The sequence below is a fragment of the Dreissena polymorpha genome, chromosome 6, assembly GCF_020536995.1.
Source record: "Dreissena polymorpha isolate Duluth1 chromosome 6, UMN_Dpol_1.0, whole genome shotgun sequence".
Lineage (NCBI taxonomy): Eukaryota > Metazoa > Mollusca > Bivalvia > Myida > Dreissenidae > Dreissena > Dreissena polymorpha.
Window position 1 is genome coordinate 105,578,945 of NC_068360.1, and position 20,919 is coordinate 105,599,863.

The 20,919-nt window shown below is 38.0% G+C and overlaps 1 protein-coding gene across 4 annotated transcripts in view; it reads left to right on the plus strand.

Annotated features, from left to right (window-relative positions):
- The window catches only part of LOC127833862 (uncharacterized), a 64,424-nt gene that overhangs the window by 14,336 nt on the left and 29,169 nt on the right, over positions 1 to 20,919 (plus strand). For all 4 annotated transcript variants that reach the window (XM_052359347.1, XM_052359345.1, XM_052359344.1 and 1 more), the window contains exons 3-8: positions 6,601 to 6,780; positions 14,306 to 14,434; positions 14,939 to 15,111; positions 17,100 to 17,196; positions 18,689 to 18,778; positions 19,155 to 20,250. In XM_052359347.1, the coding sequence (XP_052215307.1) occupies positions 6,625 to 6,780; positions 14,306 to 14,434; positions 14,939 to 15,111; positions 17,100 to 17,196; positions 18,689 to 18,778; positions 19,155 to 20,250 (1,741 nt within the window). In that variant the 5' untranslated portion in view covers positions 6,601 to 6,624. The remainder of the gene's footprint in view (positions 1 to 6,600; positions 6,781 to 14,305; positions 14,435 to 14,938; positions 15,112 to 17,099; positions 17,197 to 18,688; positions 18,779 to 19,154; positions 20,251 to 20,919) is intronic.

Here is a 20,919-nt window from a genome sequence, read left to right on the forward strand (position 1 = left end):
TAGAAAAAATGTAGTTCATTATGTTCAGCCGCACCTTTAATACATGTTTGCGTTTTTCTGTAATACATTTGTGCCGCGCTCTGTGAAAATCAGCTTTAATGGATGTGCGTAAAGTGTCGTCCCAGATTAGCCTGTGTAGTCCGCACAGGCTAATCAAGGACAATACTTTCCGCATAAACTTGACTTCTGATAAGAAGATACTTTCTTTAAACGAAAAACATCATTACAGCGGAAAGTGTCATCCCTGATTAGCCTGTAATATGGGACGACACTTTATGCACACGCATTTAGCCCCCTTTTCACAGAGCACGGCCCATTTTTATCGAGTTTAAGTCGATGTTTTCCACATGATGCCCATCGCCCTCACATAACTTATTATCTGAGCCTCGCTAATGCGCATGCGTAAAGTATCGTCCAAAACAGGCGTGCGCAGTCCACACAGGCTAATCACAGGCGACACTCCACTTTTATTAAATTTGTCTTTTAATCCAAGTCTCTTCTTACCGGAAATGCAGTTTAGACGGAAAGTTTCGTCACGGATAAGCCTGTGCGGACGACATTTTACGCATGCGCACTAAGTTCCCGTTTTATCAGAGCGTGGCTTATTTGGGTTACGGGGGATACTGCCAGATACAGGATGTTCCTATGGTGACCTACTACCATAGTGTTCAGGCTTGGGTCGTGAGGAGACCACGAACCGCTCTTATATAGGTCGTAAAGCAAGAAAGAGTATCTGTTTTCAAGTTACATACAAAAAGCGAATGTCATTTTATTACTGTCGAATTCGAAAAATTCAGCGGTATTTGCTACACGTCGGGAAACCTTCGAATATGTTATTAAAATGTTAAACACCATCGCTACACGTGTCTGAAGTGCCCATCTCGCTGTCGAATCGGTATTCCGAGCCATTTTTAGAAACGTAGCTTTTATATTCATTGTCAGCAAAACAGTTCTATGCAGTTGGTTTTTCATAAGATATCAAAATACAGTTAATTGATGTTATATAAACTCATTTATAAAAATAAGCTAGTGCATCTCAATATCTCATCTGTTTTAAACAAAGAACATTAAAATTTATTTTTAATTAAAAGCGATTACCAGTCCATTAAATAACGTAACGACAAAAACACGTAACTTTCTGTGAATGGCCTTTAACCCATTTATGCCTAGTGGACTCTCCCATCCTTCTAAATTGGATCATTTTATTTCCAAAATTAGGAATGTCAAGTATATATTTATTTCTATATTTATAATATTTCTTACCGAAATCCCTTTAAGCAAACAGCACAGACCCTGATGGGACGCCGCATCATGCCAAGGCGTTTTTTTCTAGACGCTAGGCATAAATGCGTTTATTGACCATTTTCTGTTTTGCAATTACTAAATACGACAGAACTCTTTATGCTTCTGTTTCGTTACAGCCCGTACATGGAACGTGTCGATAACCTAATTATTCCTTTCACTTTCCAACTAATGGAAAACCTATGTTTTAATTAGTAAATTATTAAATCAATCATACTAGGAGGTTCTATTTAGATTCAGCGACGTTAGAAACATTTTTATTTTTAGTTCTTCGCTTGCGAAGGACTAAGGTTATGAGTGTGCGTTGCAAGTCAGTCTGCTGTTAACTACCTACACTAGGAACGATAGCCACATCTGCCTGTTTATACTGTATCACTGATACACTGCAGACGGCAGTGTGTGTATGAAATCAATAGTGTTTAACAGCTTGTGGGACGACATTGGCCAGTTTGTCATTGACATCTGTACATATTGGCTGCTTTCAGGGAAAACGGGGCTTAATGCATGTCAAATAAGTGGTGTCCCAGATTATTCTGTGCACACTGATTGTATGGTGTTTTTCGTTTAAAGAGAGTCTCTGATACTGGGATGACAATTTATTCATATGCATTAAGCCTGTTGTTTTCCAAAATGAAGCTTAAATGATCTTTTCTATTAATGATTTGACAAAAGGTGTGGTAATAACTTCAAAGTAACCTTGCTGACAAGGCAAATCACTTTTAAATCAAATAAACAACCAATGAGTTCTAAATTTTTACCTTGTGGCATTTTTAGTGAACATCTAAAAGTAACATTTTTACAGTTTATCATTTAATGCTTAATATTCATAAATGTAAACATTGAATCTTAAAAGCTCCATTAAAAAAAACAAGAGTAAAATTAAAGAAACAAAAAAAGCTATCCTGATGTGGGCTCGAACCACTGACCCCAGAAATAAAAGTCTATCGTTTAGACCACTCGGCCATCCGTGCTCATACAATGAGAGATGTATTTTATACTTTATGTAAGCAATCCTCGTAGTATGAAACAAAATAACGAAAACAACAGAACTCTCCAAATTATTAAATAGTTTAATTATGTCAATTTACCAAAACGTGAAAAGGTCCCTTTAATATCTTCAGACTTGCAAATTGAATGAGTTCAATACAATGTCAGATCTTACATCATGAATAACTTACTGTGGTTGCCTGTTAGCCTGGGGCGGCCAATAGATTTAAGCCCAGGAAACTCAATTTCAAAAGTTGGTTACAGTTGGGCTAAAAAGCAGGGCAACTTTTCAAAGCTTGAATAACCCAATCAAATTAAACATAGAACACATATTGGCGACTGAGGATCAATTAGGGCTAGGAAATGATTCAATTCTTTCTCACAACAAGACATGATTCATTAAAAATCTGTCATGTCGGCAAAATTGTTGCTCAATAATTAAAAATAAAAATTAAAGTATTAGAAACACAAAACACATCATGCACATTATTCTAGGCTTGTTATTCTCTAGCAAGGCAACCAAAATTTTTAAGATGGTTTCCAGTGCAGCAACCAATTGCAAAAAGAGACATATGTTTGATATTTTGTCTAAGTTATCTCTATAACATAAATATGAGGATAAACAGTGCACACACATCTTGACCTGTGCTTTAAGACACACTCTTTATAAATTTGAATAGGTTGTGTTCATTCCAAACTTGCGATATAAAAAGCTATAATATAGTTTTGAAAACTGAGTTGCGTCTGTGATTATGCAATAGCGAAGAACAGTTCCTTCAGCGCTTTGATTATCATAGTTACCGAGGTACCATAATTTGTGAACACAGTCTCAGCTCATCTGAGCACAGCGTGCTAATTGTGAGCTTTTGTGACCGCTTTATGTCCTTCGATCGTCGTACGTAATCACCGGTTACCATGTGAGCACCCTGGAGGCCACATTTGATTTTAACACTATTTATTTACTATAATATTTAGTTCTTCGAAAGTTCATATAAGCGAGATATTACAAATATACATATATTTTTGACATAATAAACTAGACAGGTCGAAATTTCTGTATTTCTTAATATAAAGACTGCAAAATACAATTTGTCAGAATTGAGAAAAAAAACTCAAGTCTTATGTTTCTTTTCTTTCAGTTAGAAGTACTGCTGATATTGTGTAAACAACTTAAAGTGTAACAACAATTTATATTAATTACACTATTACGAAAAATATAGTACATTGGCATGATGCGGTGTCTCATCAGGGTCTGCGCTGTTTGCTTAAAGGAATTTCTGTAAGAAATATTCTTAATATATAAATAAATATACTAGACATCCCTAATTTTGGAAATAAATTTATCCAATTTAGAAGGATGGGAGAGTCCACTAGGCATAAATGGGTTAAATTTTTACAATATCAAGGTATGTGTTAAGAGTGGGTAAACTGGTCCAGTGTTCGATAATTTGTGTACGCTGAACTCGGGTGAGCGCATCAGGGCCATCATCGCCCTCTTGTTTATATGTTAATTCTTTGGTGTCATTTCCTCTCATTTATGTTTCAAAAATTATTTGTCGGTGTATCTGTTCTTTATTCTGTCTGTTAACAACGGGTTTAAGTTAAAAATTATGATGCGTAGGAATTAAATTGTGGGGGTGTTTGACAAGTAAATGATTGTCTTTTAAAATGTATTGATGGACACGTACCGTTCAAACAAACACTTTCAGTTGCATAATTGAAGAATATTATGAATATATTCTACGAATTGATATTTCTAAGTTCATCACTTTTCCAAACCTATATGTTTGAAACTGTCTGTTCACGTCTTTATAGTTCATGACAAGAAATAGCATTCAATAACAGACGGCGAAATAGCTCCCCTGGTATTTCATTATACTAAAAACAACTTGAATTTCTTACAATAACTGTCATGTGTGAAATATCATAAAGATTTAATAATTTATCTGAATGTTTCAAGAATACAGAACTCTCTTTCTTCATCTTTTTTTACTTCAGAAAGATATATCGATTTTTCGTTGTTTATTTTACATGAAACACCTGATTTCAATATTTAAGAATTAAACCATGAGAAGTTTAGACCGATTTGTTTCAACGCTAAGTATAAGTACGACAAAGATGTGTTCAAAACGAACAATGATGATTGTGTAACATGTTTTGTAGTCCAACATTGTTTGATAAAATTGTGTGTCAGTTAGCAATAAGGTTCTGAACTTCTTTTAAAATTGTTACAGATAACTTGTACCCAGCTGATAGTGCACTTTGTCCACACACAGATCTGTGAGCCTCGTTCTGCACAAGCTGGGCTCAAGGCATATAAAATGTCGTCCCATATTGGTGCAGTCATCAAAAGATAATCAGAAAAACAATTCTCGCATTTATGGACTTTGTCTATCAAAGACAGTTTTTTTCTGAAAATCCAGTTCAGAAAGTTTCGTCCCAGATGAGCATGTGATGTCTGCACAGGCTAATTTGGGTCGGCTTTTTACCCACATAATATTTAAACAAGTTTGCCCAGAACGAGGCTTTATTTTGTTCAACGGTTTCAGACTGTGCCTGAAACTCTGATAGTGTTTTTGTATACATTTAACGGTTAATGAAATGCAGTATCCACCAATGCGATAAACAATACGTTAAATTGAATGGCATGATTAAACATATGGGCTGTGCTCTGTGAAGAGGGGGGTTAATGCATGTGCGTAGTGTCGCTCCAGATAAGCCTAAGCATTTCGCACAGGGTAATCAGGGACGAAACTTTCCGCTTTTATTATATTTTTTCGTTTAAAGGAAAGTCTATTTTAGCACAAATCTAGTTTAGACGGAAAGTGTCGTCCCTGTGACGTCACTTTACGCACTTGCATTAAACCCCCTTTTCTCAGAGCGCGGCCGATATCATAAATGTCATTTTTTGTTATCATACCACTATGAGGTTTTCTTATAATGATTTATAGTTTCCTCTTACATTAATGACAACTCTCATGCATTGGATACGTGTCGCTGAATACTTAATAAATTTAAAATGATCATTGATTAATCAGAATCTGATAGGGAACTGATACGTTAATCAGATGGATCGTTAACGAGAATATTATGTTTACATGTCATATGTTGAGACAAAAATGATTGACTGAACATTTAATGATTTAACCTGAAAAATACTTGTTTAATGTACTATAATGACAATTCATGCACGATTCTCACATTCATTCAGAATTGCATTAACTTTTTTATTTGCCACGATCACGGCTGCCTATGCTTCATCAACGTACTGTTTTGCCGCTTATTACAACCACTAAACATGTATGGGTACACTTACGGTGTAAACTTATGAACTCCTGTAGTGTATACACACAGTTTTATGTAAAATGATGTCCTACGTAACATAATTCCAATAAGAAAGTCAGGAACATTTAAATACTAAATAATAGAAGTGTCTGCTGAACAGCAGTCGAAATAAAATCTACATATTAGTAAAAAATAATTGGTCAAAAAAGTGTCTTCTCGGCAAAGTCTTAACCCTTTGCATGCTGGGTAATTTGTCTTCTGCTAAAATGTCGTCTGCTGAATTTCTAAAATTAGCATTTTCTTCGATTTTTTTCAAAGAATACTATCAGAATAGCAAACAGTTTGGATCCAGATGAGACGCCACGTTCTGTGGCGTCTCATCTGGATCCAAACTGTTTGCAAAGGCCTTCACAACTGTAAGGGTTAACACAAATCAATCAAATCAAAAAGTCCCAACGTCCAAAAGTATCCACTGTGTAGAAATCAAAACACAAATGAGTCAAATACAAATACAAAAATATATACTGGGTAGAGGTCTAAACACAAAGGAGTCAATTTATTAAAGAACTGAACTGGCGTATAAAACACATGCATACAAATACGATTAAGGAAGTTTCCTATGTCAAGCTGTCCTAATAAAATTAATCAAAATACATTGTCCGAAAGCCCATACCGCATAAAGGCCTCAACGCAAATAAAACAAAATGCCTTAATAAAATGTCTCTGCTGAACAGCAGTCCAATGACAAAAGGGTCGAATACTGCGTGAATAAATGTACTGTGTGTAAAAATGGGTCAGTTTTATAGAATGAAGATAATTTTTATAGAATGAAGAAGATTGATCAGATGTCGCTGCTGCCGAATACACTGTCATTCATTTTAAATTTTGTGCGAAAACACTGTGGTAGGTATGTATAATTGTGCTGAACACAACATAAACACGATTTGCAAGTGTCATGCTTTGTCATAATTAAATGTAAAATTAGTAAAAAAATTTAGAAGAATAAATATAGTTGTCTATTTTTAGCTATTTGCCACCAGGAAGGTAACCATGGTTACAGTTACGCGATGTTTGCTGCTTCTGGTTGCCATGGTAATCAGATGCCATGGAGACGAACCGGTCTCGCACCTGATACTGCTTGACGACCTGCCGCCATCCCTGTCTGGCTCTAAGATTCCGCAACTAGAGATTCGAACGAATTTTAGCGTAAGTTTTAATTGAACATCGCTCAGGGAAAACCGAATTTAATGCATGTTCGTAAGGTGTCGTTCTAGTTTAGCCTGTGCAGTCCGCACAGCCAAATAAGGTACGACACGTGCCGCTTTATGAAGTATGTCGTTTATAAAGAAATCTCTTCTAATTATGTATATATTATATAAATGAAAAATAAAAACGAACATTATGTTTAGACGGAAAATGTCGTCCCTGATGACACAGGCTAATCTGGGACGACACTTTACAAACATGCATTTAGCCCTGTTTTCTACGAACGCGGCTCATATGTTCTCAAAGTGAAACTTCGGTTTCACCAGCAAGATAAGGCCTTAACCCATTTATGCCTAGCGTCCTGAAAAAAGGACATTGCAAACAGCGTAGACCCAGATGAGACGCCGCATAATGCGGCGTCTCATCTGGGTCTGCGCTGTTTGCTTAAAAGGATTTTTTTTGAAATATTCTTAATATAGAAATAAATATACTTGACATCCCTAATTTTGGAAATAAATTGATCCAATGTAGAAGGATGGGAGAGTCAACTAGGCATAAATGGGTTAATATCGTATGTATTTTGTTTATTTATGCCAAGGAATCAAACGATACGCAAAACAAATGTACAACACATGACAAACAAAACTATAACAAACTCACACAAAAGGTCTCTATCGCAAACTAAATGCCACACTCATCATTTTTAAATACAACATTTATGGCGTTCTTAAAAAGGAATCAAATGGATGCCGACTTGGTATTTGTTTTTTACTTAATTAAAACCCACATAATTTGCTTTCGCGTTTAAGACATTTGCGTGTCTTATGGGGATTTTTCCTTCAAAACATGGGCTTTAAGTGATGCATTTGATCATAGAAAATATGTTGTTTTTTTGTTTCCTCCCAGGCCACAATTTTAAGTATTCATAATCTTTCCAATCGAAACACGATTTTTAAACGTTTGCTGTCTTGTATTTGTGTTGCTTTCGTGTGTGTGTTTCTTAGTTTATGAGGTCCTTCCGCGCCGGAGGATGCTTTATGTGAGGACCGGGTGTACTTTTGACGTTTTTTTACGTCGCGTTGGGTGATACACCACAGGCAGCAAGTACGTTGCGTCATACAAGGTCATTTGTCTTTACTGATAATGAGACGAAAAACATCTTAACGAGTGAAAAACAAATTACGCCCACACACGGCGGCATTTTTCCTACCGCGTGTTTATAAGTCTTAAAACAAGTATAAAAACAAGATAAAGGGACTTTTATAGCTATTTCACTTATCGTCTGCAGCGTTTGGCAGCCACACGCGCGCAAGCTGAGTAAGTCAGGTTGCAATTTGACATTATTTGGCGGTGCAGAAGAAACATTGGTTGCAATATTCGCAAAGCTTGTCAATAGTTGCCTCATTTACCCCACGACGAGAAAATACATAATGCAAAGCTGTCAAGGTTCCATAGTGAGTGAGAGGGGGGCTGGGGTTCCAATGGTCGGTTGCATCATGGTCAGGGGAGAGGGAGGGGGAGGCGGTCGGGCGCCTGGTGGCTTGCGCAAACCATAGAAGACATGCAACAGCAGATTGTTGCGAAGCAGACTCTCCAGAATCGAGTAACAGTTTTTTTTTACAAGAATGGCATGCACTAATTATTTTGAATCTGAACGTAAGCTTTACATTTAATAACGACAGAAGATAAACAGTAGTATACAGGCAACATTGAAGATTTTTTTAAGCAAAACATTTAATCAGGCAAAAACGGTAAAAACTTTCAAATAACGCCCATCATTCAAGCCATTTCGTAGGTTGAAAAGACATTACGAGAGCCCTGACGATTGAGAGTCTACTTCATGATACTACTATATTGTAAAAGAAGAATAAACCAGTTCTAAATCGAACCCAAATCAACATTATTGCTTCGGAAGCGACATTTATTTTACCTACACTTTGTCAAAAACGTGAGAAATGCTCAGTTAAGCGTGAGAGCTCAAAAGCGTCACTTGTTAAGCAGGCACCTGGTTATCTGCCCATTAAAAATAACACTCATTTCTACAAAAAAATACACTTGACCAAACCTTTTGGGTCTTTCTTCATTATAATTTCAAACAAATTATAAATTGCATATGTATATCATCCATAATGAAATTATTTATAAAATATATAATGATTATTGATAAGAAAAGAATAAGCATAAAACAAAAAGGAATAATGTATTATTGATTTGTTTTTGTTGTATATTTTATTTCTTAATATTAATAAGCATTTGTTATTTTCCGATTCATGTAATGATAAATAATATAAAGTGTACTTAATTTAAATACAGGTTTAATTTAGGAAATGCTAGTATTTTACCAAAACGGATTGACTGGTATTATCAATACAAATACAACAGGTCAAACTACGTCATCCACGAGTAATATATGGATTGTGAAAAGTGTGTTTATATATTTCTTGATATCTCCACACGATACTATTTTTGTATTATAACACATTTTATGCCTAGCGTCTAGAAAAAGTCCTTGGCAAACATCGTATACCCAGCTGAGACGCCGATGCGGCGTCTCATTTGGGTCTGCGCTGTTTGCTTAAAGGAATTTCATTAAGAAATATTCTAAATATAGAAATAAAAATACTAGACATCACTTACTTTGGAAATAAATTGATCCAATTTAGAAGGATGGGAGAGTCCACTAGGCATAAATGGGATAAACTTATTGCATATCTGTGCAGAGTAAGAACTATCAGATGGTTCAGTCTTGATTGTGCTATTGTAGAGCGCAGGCACACGCCAGTCTTGATTGTGCTATTGTAGAGCGCAGGCACACGCCAGTCTTTATTGTGCTATTGTAGAGCGCAGGCACACGCCAGTCTTGATTGTGCTATTGTAGAGCGCAGGCACACGCCAGTCTTGATTGTGCTATTGTAGAGCGCAGGCACACGCCAGTCTTGATTGTGCTATTGTAGAGCGCAGGCACACGCCAGTCTTGATTGTGCTATTGTAGAGCGCAGGCACACGCCAGTCTTGATTGTGCTATTGTAGAGCGCAGGCACACGCCAGTCTTGATTGTGCTATGGTAGAGCTCAGGCACACGCCAGTCTTGATTGTGCTTTGGTAGAGCGCAGGCACACGCCAGTCTTGATTGTGCTATTGTAGAGCGCAGGCACACGCCAGTCTTGATTGTGCTATGGTAGAGGAACACGCCAGTCTTGATTGTGCTATTGTAGAGCGCAGGCACACGCCAGTCTTGATTGTGCTATGGTAGAGCGCAGGCATACGCTTTTACGCGACGCAGGACAAAAAAGGGTATTCGCTCGTAGCATTGGTTGATGGTACCACTACAATTAGACGTTACAGGGTGATCATTTGATTTCGAGAAGAAGGAGACATCATGCTACAAAGTAGTCAAAGTAAAATGATCTAAGTCACTATTGTTCATGTTCATCATATGATTTAATCCAGTTAGCGCATTGGTTGATACGTGCGCGTCCTATCTAGGTTACCTGGGTTCAATCCCCGTTCCCAAAAGCATGTGAGGTTGGTTTTTGGTCACCATACCGGACAGAGGGGTTTTCCTCCGGTAATTCCGGGTTCTCTATCCCTCCTCCCCCTACATAGCATAAGACCGCATCAACATCAAATATCTTTCAGTAAAAAGTTTTTTGAATTTTTTTCTTTACTAGGTGGAAGTGCAGTGACACACTTATTGTCCACACATAATACCGACTCGAGCTCGTAAGGATCTTGTAAAATTTGAAATACGCACACACATTTACTGTCTAACCTCACAGTGGTATCATACTCATGAGCCAATAAACAACGGCTTATCGAAACATTAGCTTTTATCGGTATGTAACTAGCTGGAGTAATTAGTGATACAAAGAAACGAAAAGAACAAAATATCGTTGACAAAGAAATCTTTATGTTCATATTTTCGCAAAAAATTAACGACAAGCTTTTTGGAGCAATGGTTCGAATCAGTGTTTATGGTCTTAAAACAAATGGCGAGACATTTTATTGAAATAGCTCGTGTTTATACGTCTGTTGCATAAAGGGCTGAACATACGTAGACAATTAATTGCACAATGTCATAAATTAGCCTCGACGAGTGCGCCCAATAAAACTAATCTGCCCAGTTCTGCAGCGTTAAGATTACCCGTTGATTACGCATTAAGACTTGTTTATAAGTTGGCACCAGCGCCGTTTAATGTGCGTTTTGACCCCAGATAAGCCGGTGCATTAGTACGTCTTTTAGAGATCGAAGTTATAATAAGCTAGAGTTTCAGCGTATGTGATCTATTACACAAAAGGATTCATATTAATTGCCAAAGTAATTTAAAAGAATTACTCGAGTGCAAAATCTGTATTAACTGTCATAGTTAACTGATTTAAATAATGAGCAAAAATGAATCAGACGGTTAATCCGATATCGGATATGTTTAAAGGGACATGTTTGTCAAAATTGCATATTTCAATTTTGTGTCAAAGATTCCTTAAAGCAGGTATACATTATATAAACACATGCGAAATGGCACTCGTTACTGATTAATTTATTTCAAATGAATTTTCCTGAATTGGTAATGCTAACTTGAAACACTTACATAAATGAAAAGCGTGTTGCACTTTTTATCTGTAATTGGGAAAATACGTTCTTCTCTAAAAAGTCTCTAACATTATCCACTATTTCTGCCATTGAAATTATTTACTTATTTCAAAATATCATTGGAAAATCTTGTGACGTATTATGTTATTGACCTGTCAGATTCACCAGTCTTTGTTATTCACTGCCATTGATGAACAGAACAGACAGTTTATTAAGACTTATACATAAGTACATCGTCTTTAATGCATATAATTATAAATAAAGTAATGTCACGTATCCTTATACTATAGTAGGTAACCAAATCAATATAATGATGTATATATGTTAGTAAGTAAAATGACATTTCAGAACTTAATTCAATGAAATGACATTTCTAATCAAAATAAGAACCGAGATAAACAACGATTTTGACAAGGAGAAACATAATAATGTTAAAGGCAGTAAGGACAATGTATTACAAATACTATCAGTGACTGCAAAGTGATACATACACTTCTTTGAAGAAAGTCAAACTATAATTCAGTGGTATTATTTAAAATAGCATTTCGTACAGATAATGCTTTCTTAACATATTTACACACGTTAAATATTTCAAATTTACAAGTTGATGTTAATAAACTATGGAACTTAACAACCGATGGATTCACGAAATAAAAACGTTTAATGAATTTTTGCCGTAGAAAACGGTAACATGAACAAACACAAATAAAATGGAATTCATCCTCTATATCCCGTTGATTACAACAAAGGCAATAACGTTCTTCACGGGGGATATTGTTGCGTGAGTATCTTCCTGTCTGAATTCTCAATTGGATGGGCGGAAGCCCTTAATTTCACAAAGTATAAACGTAGACTCTTGGGTAATAAATCTAAATAGTTTTCATATTCAAGAGTAGTTTTAAACATTCTATACATATCTAGAGTAGAAACTCTATTCATATCACCAAACCATTCTTGCTTAAAGGTATCAATAATTCTGCATTTAAATTCACAAACAAAAGCATGACTATTAGTTATATTTGCTGCTTCAAAAACATAGGAAAATCCGTAATCGTTTAACAATTGTTTAACATTTGCAACCCAATTGTTGCATCCCTTATTACAATCATTTAATGCTTGAATATACACAGTTTGTATTATAATATTTTTACTGTTAATAATTTTTAACCAATACTTAACAATGCGTACGCATCTATTTACATATAAAGGATATCTGCCTAGCTCACCATAAACTGTAGCGTTACATGTGCTTATTTTCACATTTAACAATCTCTTGCAAAATTTTAAATGAATGCGTTCGATCTCTTTTGATTTATTGAAACCCCATATTTCAGAGGCATAACAACAAATAGATCCAACAAAAGAATCAAACAACTGGCAAAATAATTTCGGTTTAAGATCATACTGCTTACATTTATAGAGTAAAATATTCATAGCCTTAAGGGCTTTTCCAACCAAATGTTCTTGATTTAAAGTGAAACTACCAGTGTAATTTAAAACAGTGCCGAGATAATTAAAATTATCTACGATTTCTATATCTTGGCCATTATATGTCCATTTTTCATCATTTCGAATTTTACCCCTTTTACGAAAAACCATTATTTTTGTTTTTGAAGTATTCACATTAAGCCCCCATGTATTACAATAGACATATAGGTTATCTAAGTGGTTCTGATGCCATTGGTTGTTGTTTGTTTTGTGTAAATAGAAGGGCACATGCTGGTTCCTGTACATAATCGATTCCGCTCGATTTTCGCAGCCAATTTTATGTACTGGATTTTAAGGGAGCTTTTATTGTGACATTTTAAGTAAGAAGCTAAACAGAAGAGCTAGCTCCTAAGTCATTTCCGGATTAGAGCCCTGGAGGCCCATAGTCAGAGGTACTTTTTTGGCCCATGCCATATGCCTCTAGTCGGCCGTAAATAGTAGATAGTCGATGGTACATGAGCAGTATGTTCCGACTAGTAGATAGTCGACCTATGTACTCGAACGCCAGTGCCCCTCAAAACAATACGGTTTTGCAAACCATAATTGATTTGAACTTGGTAAGACAATGGCACGCATTTCATCGGAACTTAACATTGATATAAAATATTTGGCTTTGTTGAATCATTAGATGAAGCTAAGTAAGGGGGGAAATTCTTTCGTCACGGTCTTGTGGGCCCCTAAAAGTTTCAGGGCCCATAGGCATTTGCCTACTCTGCCTAATGGGTAATGCGGGGCTGTTCGGAGTGCATCGTCGGGGCAGGGTCAAGGTTACTGTTACTTCAACATAGAAAAACAAGAAACAGATTGTTTTCGTTACATAACTTGTGATTATTTTTTCTAATCCTGATAGCGGATCGGGTAAAGGTCGAGGCCACTGGACCTATAAATAGGAAATTAGTTTCCGGTGAAATATTTAATTTAGGATGGAGGTATTAAGAGTGTGTGTATATAGGTTTCTTGTATGCAGATCTATCATGGGAGAATTGTTTTGTCCATTCAGGTGTGGCTCAAGGTCAATGAAGTATAAACAAAGAACTTTTTTTGGATATTAACTTGTCATTGGACGAAGATCTTACGCTGAGATGTATTGTGTAGTAGCTTACGTACATTTGTATTTGAGACCAGTGGGGACAATTTTAAGGTCACTATTTCTAAACAAATGAGTTTTGTGGGGATATTGTTGTGAAAAAGTGCGTGTTTGTAGCTTACATGCAGGCCTAGCTCAGGATTGAACAGTTGTGTAAATAAATGTCTCTACGCACAGGCTTATCATGGGCGACACTTTCCGCATAAACCGGGATTTTCTCCAAAAAAGAGACTTCCTTTAAACGGAAAAAACAAGGACGACATTGTTCGCACATGCATTTTACCCCGTTTTCCCACACCGAGGATCAAATAACACGTATCAGGCTCTTACGCGCTAAGTTATGTTTGCTATGTTTTCAGGGGGAGTTAGAGTTTCGCGAGGCGGACGAGTTCAAGGTGCTCCTCAACATATCCGCCCCATCCATTCAGGGGGTGTATGCGGTCGCCGCGCAGGTTGTGCATAACAATGGCAAACTGCTGGTTCAAGTCGTAAGTGACGTTTTGTGTTAAACCATTATCTGTATTATCCCGATTTCTAATTCCAATCGGTACCACTGTTGTGTTTTTAGTCGTTTATCAAACATGCAATTAATATACCCATTAAACACAAACAATCAAAAAGATACATGTTTGTACCGTGATGGCGTAATGCGTATAACCTGATGCGCTTTTTTTAAATCAGTAATTGCATACTTTTGATCTACGGTAGTACTGGTCCTAATAATTTGAAGATTTTGCTGTGTTTGACGTTTTTTTTTTAATTACGCTATGAAAATTGTAATTGACTTCTACGTTTATAGATGTAATTTTCAAGACCTAAGTTTTAAAGGAAAACTGTTATTGAGCACCTTTGATACCATGTACAACCATACATTTAAGTCGGCAGGTCGGTCCGTCAGTCGGCAGGTCGGTAATGATTGTTCACACTATCATTTAAGTATTTCGCAACCACGTTTTCCCCGCAATAACACGATTCCTCTCTCCATCTGACAGTACGAAAAGCCGTCGGTGTACACGCCGTATACCCTTCAATGGATCTTCGTGGGGGTGGGGAGTCTAGGGGGCGTGGTCTTCCTGGCCGCCATTATCTACGTCACGTGGTGGAACCAGACGGGGCAGTATAAAAAACTTATAAAGGAAAGAGCAATGATGGAGGCCCGTAATATGTAAGTAACGTCGTGTGTATGAGGGTTATTTTTATGTGATGTCGTGTATGTGACGTCGTGTATAAGTTAGAACGTGTATGTAACGTCGTCTGTGAATTGTGTGTATGAAACGTCGTGTACAAAGGACGTCATTTATGTTCCGTCGTGTATGAGGAATGTGTATGTGGTGACATCATTTGTGAGTTTTGTTTTTGACGTCGTGAATAAGTGACAACATGTATGTAATGTAATTTATTGAATACTGTTGTGACCTCAACAACTACCCGCTTTAACCAGATTCCAGTCTCGTTCAGAACGATCTCAGACTAGGAGCGGACGACGAAAGTCCGTCCATAATTAGGGCAGAGCTGGAGAAGGCAGTGCGCAATCATAATTCAGGAAAATCTCCGGGAGTTGACATAGTCCCTTCCGAGCTGATTAAGCACGGAGGATAGGCAACGACTGCAGCAATGGCGGCAATTTGCCAAAATATGAAGAAGTAGCCCAAGGAGTAGACCCAGTCACTTGTCATACCCCTACCGAAAAAGGGCAGCCTCAAGTTGTGCGATAATTACAGCACCATCAGTCATCCCAGCAAAGTCATGCTACGCATCATCCTTAATCGAATGAAAAGGAAGGCAGCGGAACTGCTGGCCTAAGAGCAGGCTGGATTTAGAGCTGGGCGGGGCACAGTGGAACAGATCTTCAACTTAAGAATCATTATTGAGAAACACCTACAACACCAACGCGAGCTCTTCCACAACTTCATTGACGTTTAGAAAGCTTTCGACCGCGTGTGGCATGATGGCCTATTGCATGTTTTGAGAGGATTCAATGTTAACGAAGGATTGGAGCAATTCATTCAAAAACTCTCGGAAACGCCAGCCGCGCAGTACTTCTCAACGGGCAGCAGGGGGACTTCTCCAGGACATCAGTTAGCATCCGTCAGACCCTGGAGGAGGATTACTGTATCGTCGTCCCTAATTTCTCCCCAACGGCCAAACCGGTCAAGGGAATGATGATGATGATGTATGTATTTCGTGAGTTGTATGTATTTGACGTCGTGTTTAATTCACATTTTGTAGAACATCGTCTATCAGTTGTGTATGTGACGCTGTGTATACGTTGCGTTGTGTATATGACGTTGTCTGTGATTTGTGTATGGGGCGCTTTCAAACCGAGAAACATTGTTCAATTTTGAAAAAAAAATTGGCAAAGCTTGCCAAAATACGTTTTCGTTCATCAAGACATTTTATCCCAGATAAACCACAACAAAATAACCATTTGATGTGCGTGGTTTAAGGATTTGTTGTAAGAACTGTACTAAAATATTTCCTTACATGACACATTTTGTGAAGCATGTATTCCCTGGTTTCAGACATGTATTTCATATTTTACCTGTATACTTTGCTACCCGAGTATAGCATATGTCGATCTAAAGTTGCATGTCGGTGCCTTCTCTTCCACAACTCGTCGATTTTTCAATCATAAAATATATCCTATCTATGCATATAATTAGTCACAATGAGACACGTTCACAGTTTTGTTTTAAAAGTTGTATTATGAATTAAAACATAATTACGGTGAAGTGAAATTTTATTTAAACAGTTTTTTTATTGATTCTAGTATATGTCATATTATTTTAAATAGCATACAGTTCGTAGTAAATACATACAATAGCATTTATTAAATGAGTCTCGTTAGGGGAAAATAGTTTTTAATTCAAGAGGTAAGGTGTCGTCCTTGATTAACATGTGCACTCCGCACAGGCTAATCAGGTACGAAACTTTCCTCTTTAATTGTATCATCGTTTAAAGCAACCATCTTCATATCGAAAATCCAGTTCAGGCTGGAAGTGTCGTCCCTGATTAGCCCGTGTTGACTGCTAATGCTAATCTGGGACGACACTTTACGCATATGAATTAACGCCGATTTTCTCAGAGCGCGGTTCATATATCTCATGATATCTAGGACAAGGTCGTTTTAAGTCATTCACTATGTACATGTAGGTCCCCGAACAGCGAGCACGGTGTAGCCCTGGGGTTGCTAGGCAACAACTGCGACGATGACGTCGACGGAGATGAGGACAGCGGCAGGAGGAACACAGTGGGTGAAACTTGCATTCGAGATTCGTTTTGCGAATTTCAAAGACTTATATGGGACGAAACATAACGTACATGAATTAAGCTCTGTTTTCACAGAGCGAGGCCAATTTATCTACGTGCAAGCAATTTTCACAGTGATAATTATTTTCATCGCTGTCATCTTGGTCATCACAAGTGGCAAGGTCATCTTCTGCGCCTTCAGTTTGATGTTCAATTTCATCATTACCAATATCATAAACATGCTATCGTCTTGCAATTCCTATTCATCATATTATGAGTCTCGTTCGGGGAAATCTGGGATTAATGCATTTGCGTAAAGTGTCGTCCCAGATTAGCTCATGCAGTCCGCATTTCCAAATCAGGGACGACACTTTTCGCTTTTATAGAATTTTTCGTTTGAAGGAAGTATCTTTAAAACGAAAATCCAGTATTTGCGGAAAGTATCGTCATTGATTAGCTTGTGCGGATTGAACATGCTATCTTGGGACGACACTTTACGCACATTAATTAAACTCCGGTGTACCAGAGAGAGACTCAAATCGTTGTTGTGATAGTCGGTGTATTCCCAGAATCCATTTAATTAACGTTTTCCACCTCTTCGTCGTTAAAATATTATTTAATTAAATTTAAGTATTTGGCTTGTTATAACCGCGTTTCAGAACGAAATTTTTGTATTGGTCGATAAACAGAGAACATAACAAGAAATATATAATAAATAATGAATTTATTCGAATCCGCCATGTAAAAGTTACATACATCGTACATTTATATTGTGCTCTTCGTTTCCGTGTTCTTTGCTTTAAATCTGAAATACTCAATACTTTTTGCGTTCAACATTCGACAGAATTACACCGATTACTTACGCAAGACCTATTTATAGATAAAACTCCGCGGTTATCATGTGATAATATTATTGAAAATGCCCGTATTTTTGTTTGAGCCCCGTTCAAGGAAAACTGCTTTCAATGAATGTGCGTAAATTTTCGTCCCATATTAGCCGGTGCAGTTCGCACAGACTTATCAGGGAAGAATCTTTCCGTCTAGAATTGAATTTCGTGTTGAAAATTCTTCCTTTAAATGAAAATTCTCTTAAAGCGGAAAGTGCTATCCCTCATTAGCCTCTGCGGATTGCACAGGCTTATCTGGAACGACATTTTAAGGGCATGCATTGTGTCTTGTTCTGAGAAAACTGGGCTTAATTCATGTGCGTAAAGTGTCGTCCCAGTGCAGTCCGCACAGGCTAATCAGGGACGACACTTTCCGCTTTTATGGTATTTTTAGTTCCAAGGAAGTCCCTTCTTACCGATAATCAAGTTGAGGCGGAAAGTGTCGTCCCTGATTAGCCTGTGCGGAATGCACAGGCGAATCTGGGACGACACTTTACGAACATGAATTAAGTCCAGTTTTCTCAGAACGCGACATCATTTATCACAGTATTCCCAGAACGAGGCTAATGTTTACTCACCAATCACCGTGGTTTCTTTCTTGAATAGACACGCGTCGGTGTCGGCAAGCCAGAGACAATCATGGAAGAGTCCGAGGAGTCCGCCGACGACGACAGAACGCACGTTAAATACAAACAGGTAGTGTCATGTCAAGGTCATTAAATGAGCTTGTGTTTAATTGTTTTTATTATTATTCATTTGTAAAGTTCTGGGTTACAATGCCCTGGAGTATATTGAAGAATATTTTTTATCCTTGTTTTCGAAATTCTGTTGCATGCCTCATATTGTGCAATATAGTAACTTTATAAACTATCCTATATGGAATGACGCACCTTAAAATCTGTATAATATAAACATTGCACTTTGTCCACAAACGTACACAATTGTCAATTTTAGGCTAAATGTTTTCTTTTATTTGAAGGAAGCAATTTTATTTTAATGTTTATAAAAAGCAATGTATATGGAATAAAACCCGTGGAACATTTTTTATATAATACGTTTTAATTGATTTTAGACTGATGTCAAGAAAATACAGCGGGCGTTGTCGCTAAGAGAGCGCGTAGACCGGACCTCCACTGGCAACTTTTTCCAGTCCGAGGACGATCTCTCTCCCGACGAGCGCATCGCCGGCGCCGACGGGAACTATACGCCGCTGGACGAAATTGACGACGTCTTGAATCACGACCACGTCATGCTTAACTCCCGGAGCGTTGCGAAACTCCCCAACCCGCGCGGAAATCTGGACTTTAATATTCACTCGAGCAGGTCGGACGGGGATTTACTTGCGCACCCGAAAAAAGTTTCGGAGAGGGAGAAGGTAATTCCAGTACAAGCGGAGAAAAAAATGTTGGTGGTTCTGCCGCCCAAGGTTAAGAAATCTCAGAGTAGACAGATACCTATACCGCAACGCGCGGAGCCAAATATTTATCAGAGAGGTCTGAATCTAAGGCCGCCGGGAGCGGTGAACGACCTGAGCTCGTCCCCCGCGCGCGCCTCCAAGACGCATGCTCAGGTGCACACTCCGGAACATCATTACTCAAACAACAGCTTCGGTCAATACATTGAACTCAAGCCAACGGACTACATGTCGCGGTCACGTGTCAGCCAGGAGTCCAATGACGCCTACGACTTGTACACCTACCCTGCGGACATCCCGCTGTCCACATTCAAGGCCGCTAACACCAGTCCGATGAAAGAATCTCACTACCAGGTCCCAAGGACGAAGCCGATACCCGTTGTCAACTCCAGCGGCTCCCCAACCCCCTTTGACTTCGATAACCTGAGACCGAAATTCTCCAGATTTGAGGCAACGTCGCCTGGTGGAAAGTTCAGTATGCTTAGTGAGGATATAGGAAGCGACTCCCCCTCCGGGAGTGATGTCGACGATGATTATGACCACAACATCGTGCGTCTGGAGGACTCGGATATTGAGGATCTGCCGCCGTCGCCGACGAAACCCGCCGACGGGGAGGCTCTGTCACAGGATAGCATGCCGCTTCCCAGTCCACCGGATATGAACAGCGAGTATCTACCGTACGGGAGTAAAGAGATGGGGCAGATCTCGCAGCTGTCCCCCAGACAGAGTATCGCCTTTGATAACAAGGAATACGGTATGTGGGTACATAGCACCAACACCATGTTTAACTTTAGGTTTAAAGGCATGTTATATTCATATTAATATGAACTTAATTCCATGAAAATTTGGGGGAATTCTACTAGTGTATCCTGACACACAGCGCAGCGAGCCCTTATCACCCGCGTCATTTGAAAATGGACCTTACACACATCCGCGCAGTCTCGTTAGCGACCAGTGTATAATCCTGACTAGACTGGGCGAATGACTAGGCTGGTTTTGAGCTACGTTGGTCGAACATGACATAAGACCCATTTTTGCATGACGAGTTTCGTGACAACTCTCAGACAAATGCATCGCTGAGATTTAAACTGTGCACATTGTTTTAGAATATTGTCTGCCGAACTTATAATTCTGATAATTACATCATAAAAGAACAGATGCACTCAATTCAATTTATAAGAAAATAAAGGTCATCGTCATAAACATACATAATTATACACTAAATACATGCTTTTCAATTTAATACAAAACATACATCATTTCGAAGAAAATTTCAATTAAAAAAAATATATCTTGTTTGCTTGGTCAATGCTAAATAACTAGGTCTGAAAGTTGTTTGTGCGCACCATATTGACGAGAAACAAATGTTAAAAATGTACTTTATTCAAATTTGTGTAAGAACCTGACTGTCGTATTTCGTGCT